This window comes from Eleutherodactylus coqui, chromosome 7 (assembly GCF_035609145.1).
Source record: "Eleutherodactylus coqui strain aEleCoq1 chromosome 7, aEleCoq1.hap1, whole genome shotgun sequence".
Classification (NCBI taxonomy): Eukaryota; Metazoa; Chordata; class Amphibia; order Anura; family Eleutherodactylidae; genus Eleutherodactylus; species Eleutherodactylus coqui.
In genome coordinates this window covers 218,198,594-218,208,263 of record NC_089843.1, presented here as the reverse complement: position 1 = coordinate 218,208,263, position 9,670 = coordinate 218,198,594, and the positions used below count along the sequence as shown (strand labels likewise).

At 45.5% G+C, this 9,670-nt stretch overlaps 1 protein-coding gene across 5 annotated transcripts in view; it reads right to left on the bottom strand.

Annotated features, from left to right (window-relative positions):
• Positions 1-7,701: 7,701 nt before the first annotated feature.
• Positions 7,702-9,670, bottom strand: part of YTHDC1 (YTH N6-methyladenosine RNA binding protein C1) — a 35,594-nt gene continuing 33,625 nt past the window's right edge. For all 5 annotated transcript variants that reach the window (XM_066574384.1, XM_066574385.1, XM_066574388.1 and 2 more), the window contains one exon: positions 7,702-8,615. In XM_066574384.1, coding sequence (XP_066430481.1) covers positions 8,394-8,615 — 222 coding nt within the window. In that variant the 3' untranslated portion in view covers positions 7,702-8,393. The remainder of the gene's footprint in view (positions 8,616-9,670) is intronic.

The window sequence follows — 9,670 nt, the reverse complement described above, 5'->3', positions numbered from 1 at the left end:
GGGCTCTAGGTTAGGCTACTTATATGTCATAACACATTCCATCTGTCCTGCTAGTTCACAGAGGCAGAACACCTCATCATCAATTTTGCTGCTGTTAGGACTAAGGGAAAACAGATTAACTCTTTCCAATCCGCTGTCTGACCTCTGAAGACATTATGATTTAAGGCTGTACAGCTCCGATGTTGGAAGACGCCTGTTGGGTACTCTTAGGCCTCATGCCCACTTGCAATTTCTAATTTAAAATCTGCAGCGTTTCTCCCGCACGCGGATCCGCGCCCCATAGGGATGCATTAGACACCCATAGGTAGTTAAACACCTGCGGATGTCATTTTTCCCTGCAGGCGCGGGTCCCGCGTGCAGGAAAAAATCCGGACATGCTCCATTCAAACGCGGGTCTCCCGAGGGGACGGCTCCCGCCGGCTTCTATTAAAGCCCATGGAAGCCGTCTGGATCCGCAGGAGACCCGCGCCTGAATTAAACTCACCTGCTGCGGGCCATGCGTGTCTTCCTTCCTTTCCGGCTGGATCTTCTTTCTTCGGACCGGCGGATGTGCCCGGCGCATGCGCGCGGCATGCAGCCGGCGTGCCGAGCACATCCGCCCGGCCAAAGAAACAAGTTCCGGCTGCGGAGAAGGGAAGACCTGCACGGCCCGCAGCAGGTGAGTTTATTCTGATTTACAGCCCTCATGTCCGCGGGGCCTGATTTTCCCCCGTGGACATGAGGCCTTACTGTATATTGCCAGCCCCTTTGCTGTTGGAGCCTATCCGACGTGTCACCTCATGCAGTACTGGCTTTAGCCAGCAGATAGCGCCGTTGTATAACAGCAGAAAAAGAGTAAGCCCCCTAGGAAAACCAGGATACATATTGGATTGGAAAGGGTTAACAATCAATGCTTAAATAAGGTTGCAATATAAATGTAATCTAGAGCTAAGGTTAGCCTATGACAAATCTACACAGCTTATATTTTTTCCAGGTCTCATTGATTGATAAGCCTGGCTCCCCGACATTAAGGCTTTGTGAACAGTTATTTCTTTCTGACAACATTGTTCAATTAGAGAACAGGAACTGACTGGGAGAGCAGCCTTAGTATATCAAAAAGGAGGGCCATATTAGAGCACTCATACTAACTAGCTGAAAATCAGGATTAGAGAAGGTGAAAAGCAAGCTGCAATACTAAAGGTGCATTTACACACAAAGATGAGCGCTCATTTTGCATAAACTACTATCTGGTACTAATGCCTATTAGTACTAATTAGTAGTGTGTAAGCCGCTGGGAGCTGTATTCGGAGAACAGACCACCCGCTGTTCTCTGATTACATTCCCTTTGTCCTGCCACAGGGCTGACAGCTGAGACAAAGTAATCAGCGCTCCCCGGGCAGAACACAGCGTGCGGTCCTTCTTATCAGCTGTTCTGCTCAAGGATGGATTTCATGCCGAAGTGAAATTCATCGTTTGGAAGAAAAGTGAAAGATGGACACATTTACACGCAACAGTTATCACTCAAAAGCCATCTTTTGAGGCATAATCGTTGTGTCTAAATGGTCCTTAAAGGGGTTGTCTCACGAAAGCAAGTGGGGTTAAGCACTTCTGTATGGCCATATTAATGCATTTTGTAATATACATCGTGCATTAAATATGAGCCATACAGAAGTTATTCACTTACCTTCCCTGCGCTGGCGTCCCCGTCTCCATGGCTCCGTCTAACTTCAGCGTCTAATCGCCCGATGAGACGCGCTTGCGCAGAAGAGTCTTCTGCCTTCGGGTCTGTCCGGCAGCAGCGGCGTTCTGGCTCCGCTCCCTTCTACGCGTCATTGCGTAGCTCCGCCCTGTGACGTGTGCTGATTCCAGCCTCCTGATCCAGCTACTGATAACTGGAATCAGTTATTAGTAGCATCAGGCATCAGCAGTCAGCGCTGCACTACACGGGTTGAAGTGGATGCCACTGCTGCAACCTCTGTGCAGTGGTCGGCGCAGCTCTCACTGAAATCAATGACAGCTGCATCTGCAGTTACAAGCACTGGCCACTACACAGAGGTTGGAGTAGAAGCTTCTGCTCCAACCAGGCCACTGTGTATTGTGGCCCTGAGCGTGAGCGCACGTCAGGAAGGTTTTGGGGCGGGGAGCGGCGGGGGAGAGCGGGGAGGGACAGTGGGGAGATCGTTCTCTCCCTCTCTACCCCCCCCCCCCCCCCGCCGCAACTCCCCTGTCACCCGCGCCGGCACCCGAATCTTTGGAGACGAGCGGGCAGGTACTCGAATAAGGCACTACTAGCTTGAGTAGTTTGCCTTATCCAGTATGCTCGCTCATCTTTACTTTTTACGCTTGCACTGGTTTTGAAAAATCTTCACTCCGCCGTTACTTCGGGCCCTTTACATGGGATACTTGTCGGGCGCAGATGCCTAATAGGTTGTCGCAGCAATAATCATTCCTGTACTTTTGCAGAGGAACAAGTACTGCAGTGAAGGGGGGTAGCATGAGCGCCGGGGTTGTTCTGGCCCACTCACCTCCATTTATAGTAAACAAGCAATCATTCAAAAGTGACCGACTACCTGCAGAAACTGCAGGACAAGCGAGAAGCAAACAAATTCCTGTTCACCGCTCGGACAATGCATGCATTTACACTGTTTTGTAATGTGATACGGGCGGGCATGGAATCTCTAGTGCCCCGTTGGGACACCTCCAGCTTTCATATAAGATGTGACACGGGGGTGGGAGAAGGGGAAGGTAGCTGTAGCAGCCTGTTTTACCGCCTTCAGCTTGGATACGAGATGTGATACTGGGTGGCATGGATGCTCTAGTGCTAAGCAGTGTCACTTTTTGCTAGGATGCAAGATGTGATACGGGCTGGCATGGACTCTCTAGTGCCCTGCTGCTCCAGCTTTCATAGAAGATGTGATACGGTTGGGCACGAAGGCTCCAGTTCACTGCGGTAGCACCTCTGACAGATGAGCCGTCATCAGCTCCCTTCTGACAATGCTTTCAGTTTTCAGGCCCCTGGGGTTCAGCTGCAGCACCACCGGCCTCACTGTGCTCTAATGCCAATTTGGAGCCGTTACCCTGGGCCCGGGCCTATGGCTGCTATGAGATACGCATAATGAATCGCCTTGCGGGTGGTGCTACACTAACCATAAAGCTACAGTGTCAGTCAATCACAGCGCTTGCTTAGTGAGGTATGCAAAGGAGCTGGTGGAATAAGCAGATAGGCAGGTGACAAAGCCGCTGTTTTTCCAATGGGCTTTCAGCACGCGGCGCTAATATATCGGCAGCAATTTTGCGTTCTGTTAAGTAAAATGCGTGCATCTGCTAAGGACAAAGACTCTGCGGTTGGCGGCATAGAAACTGTGCTCAGGTTTACAGTCATGATTGGGCGGTACTATGGGTCGACCGTCACAACGGCACCTGGGTGCGGCAGTGGAGCTGTGAGGCCCTCAGACTATTTTTAAAAAGATATAGATTATGCATTTCTCTGTTTATTGACTTTCTAATTTGTACATTATTCTACCCATTAATATAAACCTCTGCGAAACAAAAAAAAAAGTTTCTATTTTTCTACACACTGTGCAGCGATATTCTGACCTCTGCTGCCACCTGGTGGAGATTACATGAAATTTGAAATTTTATAAATGAAGTGTAATCATTTTGATTTCATATTGTAACATTAGTTAGCTCTGTCCAAATCTGCACTGGAGGTATCGTTGGAGTCTTCAGCGAAGATCCAGGACGAATGGTCCGGTAATATTATTGACGGCATGACAAAAACTTGATGGACCTCATAGCCACCGTTGGTGGCAGCTGGGCGCAAGATACGGCACTTCTGTTATTTTCATTGTTGGGCTTCTCTGACACAGCTGAATAAAGGACATAACAGTGCAAAAGCGAACAAAACTTTAGGCTTAAAAATCTGATCATCCTTTCCTTTTGTTTCAGTCATAATCTATGAAGTTTTGTTTTAACTCTCTCTGCCATCACAATTTCCACAATTCTGGAGGAAGACAAGATCTGAATTACGTGTAAAAAAAAACTCCATGCTTTCTGAATGTAGCCATGTGACACATTGTGAAAACACCACGCAGCGCTTTACACTCACCGGCACCTTCATGCAATTTGTGTCTGCAGTTTGCTACCTCTGTATGAGATGTGTTACATTACACACAGATGATGCGCGGCGCCGCTTTATTCGCAAATACTTGTGATAGGCTAACTTTATCAAGGATGTCATTTTCCTCCGCTGTGTCTTTGCTGTGAACTGGCCGCAGACATAGCAGAAATTCTCCGGGATGTTCGGACATCCGCTCTATATTCTTATTAAATTTTGAAAAATCGTCCCAGTCTAACCAATGACTTGCAAAACCACAATTACAACTTACTGGCGGATGATCGGCAGTGTTTATGCCACATGGAAACATACCCTATAGGTTACATAAACCTACCCTTATAGTGTTCAGTCCGCACAGGGTGTGTAACAGCGATTGAGAAATAGTTGTGCAATCACTTTTGTTATTCTTTTTATTAAGCAAGGTTAATGGCGAGCCAACTGGATTAATTGTATAGGCCAGTGATGGTGAACCTTTTAGAGAACGAGTGCCCAAACTGCAACCCAAAACCCACTTATTTACTGCAAAGTGCCAACACGTCAGGGGGCGGGGCTTATCACGACGTATGATTTTACCCCCACTGTTCTAAAAAGGACAGGACTGTTTTAAAATAGACGGGGTGCAGATTTTGACTGCGTTTTGGAAATACTGCAGAATGTCCTCAGTGGAAACTTCTGTGGAAAATTCTGTAGCATTTCACATCCAAAAAGTAGTCAAAATCTGCACACTGTCTATTTTGAAACAGCCCTGCCCATTTCTGCCACATGTAAGCATACCCCAGCAGTAACAGCGACATCCCAAAGCGGCCCCCAGCGTACCAGCGACCCCCCACGTAATAGTGACATCCCATAGCAGCCTCCCATCCCACACTCCGTTGTGGTGCACTCTCCTCCTGCGCCTCTGCCGCCGCTGTCCTCTGTCCCAGCGCTCCCTACCTCAGTTCTGTCCTCTATGCCTGAGCCGCTAGCCAGGCCTGTGCTGCCTGCGTCGGCGCTCCCAGCCTCGCCTCAGTCCTCCGCCCCCAGCCAATCAGAAGCTGGGGGCGTAAATCAGGTGTATTATGTCACCACCCCTTACTTCCGGTGGCAACATAATACATCAGTACTGAGGGAATATTAACTTTTTCCCCAACACTTCTACCCTATTCAGTAATTCCAGTAACTTGCTGAATAGGGAAGAAGTGTTGTGGAAAAGGGTAATATGCGTACCGAGGAGACATTGAGGGAGGAGGATCCCGGCTGCACACTAACGTTACAGTGTGGGCCGGGATTGGCGCAGCTGAGTGAATGCCGGCAGGGGAGCCGCAGGGAGGGCTCTGAGTGCCGCCTCTGGCACGCGTGCCATAGGTTCGCCACCACTGGTATAGGCATATTTCCAAAAACTAAAAGCACAACGGCAATTGGATTACATTATTTTACATAACTGGATAACCTTACGTGACTAGAAAAAAAGCCATCATATTTGAATTCAGCGCACTAAAGTTACTATAAGCCGCTTATCTGTTACAAAAATTGTGTTGCACAGTGTAATCTAATATATTTAAAAAAAAACAAAAAACTTAGTCTATTGTACCTCACTATACCCTCCCCCATTGTCTAGTACATACCTTACTATACCCTCTTCTCACACAGAGAGATGGAGAGAGACAGATGCACTACAGCTGGACAGGAAGGCAACCTATAGCAAATTTAAAAAAACCCATCCACTTCTTTCAGTATATACGCATAATTTCTGCCCAAGCAGCAGCCAGAACTCCGTTAATGCATCAATCTTACAGAAATTAACGTGCGGAAATATAAGCTAAGGCTCCTTTTTTACCCAAAGAGAACCTCACCAGTCTCATTTGCCCGAGAATATTTAAGAGTTGGGTTTCTCCTTAGGGACTGTACCTAGTAGGTGTGGGGGCACTTAGGCCACTGTCACACATGCATTTTTTAGTGTTTAACGCTGCATTTTCAATGGGGCTTCTCAGACATGCGATAAACCCGCCTTTAGCGCTGCGTTTTTCAAGCACGGTCTGTTCTATTTTCATAGGTTTTAAAACGCGATCCTTTACCCATCTTTGAAATGAATGTGGTGCATTTTTAGCGCTGCTGAAACCACAGTAGAATGTGGTTATTGCGTTTTTTTTTCCAGTTCTGGCATTATCAGCTTTATTACTGTGCTGAAACAAAGTCAAATACGCACGTCAACGCAGTAAACCCTGCGCTTTTACAAACACGTGTGAGAGCGGCCTTATACGGTCATGCATGCTCTTCTGGCAAATGGAAAGATGGAACAATGTCTTGTACACGTTATCTTTGCCTTCTGGAGAAGACTTGTCTTTGGCTTACATTCCCAGTCATTGTTACATGGACTGCAAAAAATTTTTTTTTTTTTTTTTTTAAATTAATGTTTTTATTGAGTTTTGGCATATAAAACATACGATAGATATAAATCTCCCAAACTACCCCCCCCCCCCCCCCAAGGTCTCTCTCGCATTAACCATTTGGAGGTCCATGAAAGTTGATGTACCTGTTTTATATAGTCTTTTGCATTGAGTATCAGGGAGCCAATAGAAATGGTATGACCGACAGCCATTCCCTGTTTGCTACGTGCACCTTTTCTTTTCATCCTCTCACTTTTGCAGCGTCCTTTATTGCATGGGTTGTCGGTCAATAGATGCACAAGGAGACAGAAATATTAATGTCACATATGAGGAGAACTTTCTCTGTTTGCCCCAGGGGATACCAATATGTTGTTCATTTGGTCTCTCTCCACTTTATGCGTCAATTTTGATATCTCATTAATAAATAGAACATATATTAAGTTGTTGGCCTCTTTATTACTCTTCTCTTCCTCCTATGAGTTGGTTTTTCTTGGCAGTCGGCCTTCAACCTATTCAGTATGTTAATAGTTTATTCTACGTATGTGTCCTAAAGATCATCAGGCCGTGCGCCTGTATCCATTTGAGCCACATGTCGTAGTATTTCTGACTGGTCTTACGTTTGGAATATATATTCCTCTCCCATGGGAGGATTTGGTTAACTTTGTTTCGGAATTCGGACACAGTGTAGGAGTCTTACTGCAAAAATTTCTGATACTGTCTTGCAGGAATGCTACCTTCTAACAGGTGGCGCTGTAGAGGCGTTATTCCATCTTCCCATTTGCTACAATGAACACTCATGCACGACCATATAAGTCAGGATCAGGAGACCCTTATTCTGCCGCTATATGGGGAGTCCCAAAGATGGCCATATAGCGCACAACTCCTCTGACGCAGAAAACATAAGGGGGCTGCCACCAGACATAAAAACAAGTGTGACCAGATGGTTGGGGTATGCACAGAATGGCATTGGCACCCCTGATTTAACAGATCTCATCTACAAAGAATTACAAAAACTAGGTGTTAATACAGTTCGTTGCTTCTGACATCTTTGATGCATGTTGGCAACCTGCTTTGCTTCCTCTTAGCGAGATGAACACACTGCTAATATTTCCACAGTGGTTTTATTAAAAAAAAAATGGCACAGAATTATGGTATAAGACTACACAAAAAGATACATTGCTGCAGAGAACATTAGCCGCTATCAAATTGTTTAAGAAACCACTGCAGTGACAACTTAAATTACTAGTAATCGTTTTAATACAAAATAACATAAGCTAACATGGTCATACTAGCTAGTACACAAAGTTATGTCCACTCCCTGTTAAGTGTCTGAAATTCAGACATGTAAGGTGGAGTGCGAATCAAAAGTGAAGGAATTACATATTTTAAACACAAATGTTTAAAAATATTCATCACTGCCCAAGTTGGATGGAGTGGGAAACAAGCAAGTCATTTACATGTTCATACAGGAATTCTAAACCTCAAAAAGTTGCATACTCAATAGCAGCATTATTGTTTGTCTTCACAGAATAAACTGTAGCTACATGTAGAAGAGAGATTGTAAGGGGAAGGAAGGGGGGATAAAAAGGGAAAAAAAAACAAACCCACCCACCAATGGCAGTTCCTTAAGTTTGGAGTTGAAAACAGGTGCCTAACTTCATGCACAGTTTACTGCCTATGGAGCAGCCCTGGGATCCAAAAATTCATGTGGGGCATCTTTAACTTATCAATTGTGCACTTCCTCAGCATTCCAACAGGTCTCCAGTTATTACAATACAGTCACAAGAGGATCAAAACAAAGCGCATCATTGTAACTTTTTTTGTTTTAAATAGACTGCATGAACAAAATGTTGCTGCTCTGTAAACACATGAAAGACAAGTAGAATCTAAAGCAAACATCCATGTGCACATAACCAGTGACGGCCGAGGATTTATCTTCTGTAACGCCCTCTGTCTCCTCGGTCTCCTCTGTCTCGGTCGCGTAATCTCTCTCTGTCCCGATCTCTGTCGCGGTCACGACCTCTGTCACGCCGGTTGTCTCTTGGTCGTTCTCTTTCACGTTCTCGCTCCCTCTCTCTTGGACGGCTTCTTCTACCACTGACGACCGCTTGCGTACGTCTAAGGAAGTCATCCACTCTCATATCGTAATCATGCTGCGAGGAGGGGGGGGGGGGGGGGGGGGGGGAGAAAGTTTAGTTTGTAAAACTAATGAGATTTTTTTTCTCTTCAAACATCTTAATTTTAAACTTTTGTAAACATTTTTCCATTACAAAAACAGAGAGAAAGAGAAACAATAAAATGTAAAAAGGGAAATAACCAGGAGGGGGCACTTTTAAGGTTTCCGCCCTCCTCTCCTCTTACTGTCCCCGTCCAAACTAATGGGATTTTAAGAAATCTTGTCCATGCTGCTGAAAATTTTTTTACTGAATAAACGGCGATGTGGTGCAGATTTTAAAACTGCGTACGTCAATTTATGCTGCAGCCTTTTAGTGCAGATTTCATCTCTTCAAATAAGGGAGGGAAATCTGCACCAATAACCACATATTACATGTGAATGCAGCCTTGGAGCCCGCACATGGCAGTGTTTGTATACAAAATCTGTGTGCGCTAAAAACAGAATAGAACGCATTGATTTCCACACGTTTGTACTACTATGCACGTTCTGCAGGGTCCTGCTTTATTTTTCTGCATTTTGCACAGAGAAACCGCAATAGAAGTCTATGGAAGGTGCCAAATTATAGAAGAGAAAGAGTGTGCAATACGCAGGAAAATACGGCAGCTGGACCTTATTAGGCCTTAAATAGCCATTATATTCCATGGAAAGTATGTGTCACGTGCAAGTGTGAACTGGTTCTGCATGCAAAAATTAGCATCAGGCCAATTACGTTGCTATTCAAACCTCGTTCATGCGCATTTGCGCTAATGCTCGTCTGTTTCTGCCCTTACACAGTATGTCTGAAGAGTGAAGTATACAGGACATGGAGTACAATACGTCACTGTAATAAACGCATAAAGTGCACAGTACTAAGTACTGGAAACCATATAACAAGGGGAGAATGACGGCCCTACACTCGCTTGAAAGCTGCAGTAGCAGTGCTGGTACGTACCTCAGCCCCCATAATTATTAGGTAACAATTCAAGCTGACATGGTGGGAGCAAGAAACTGGTCGGATTCCACTGCGACTCCGCGTTCCTATCCGCAGCCTTC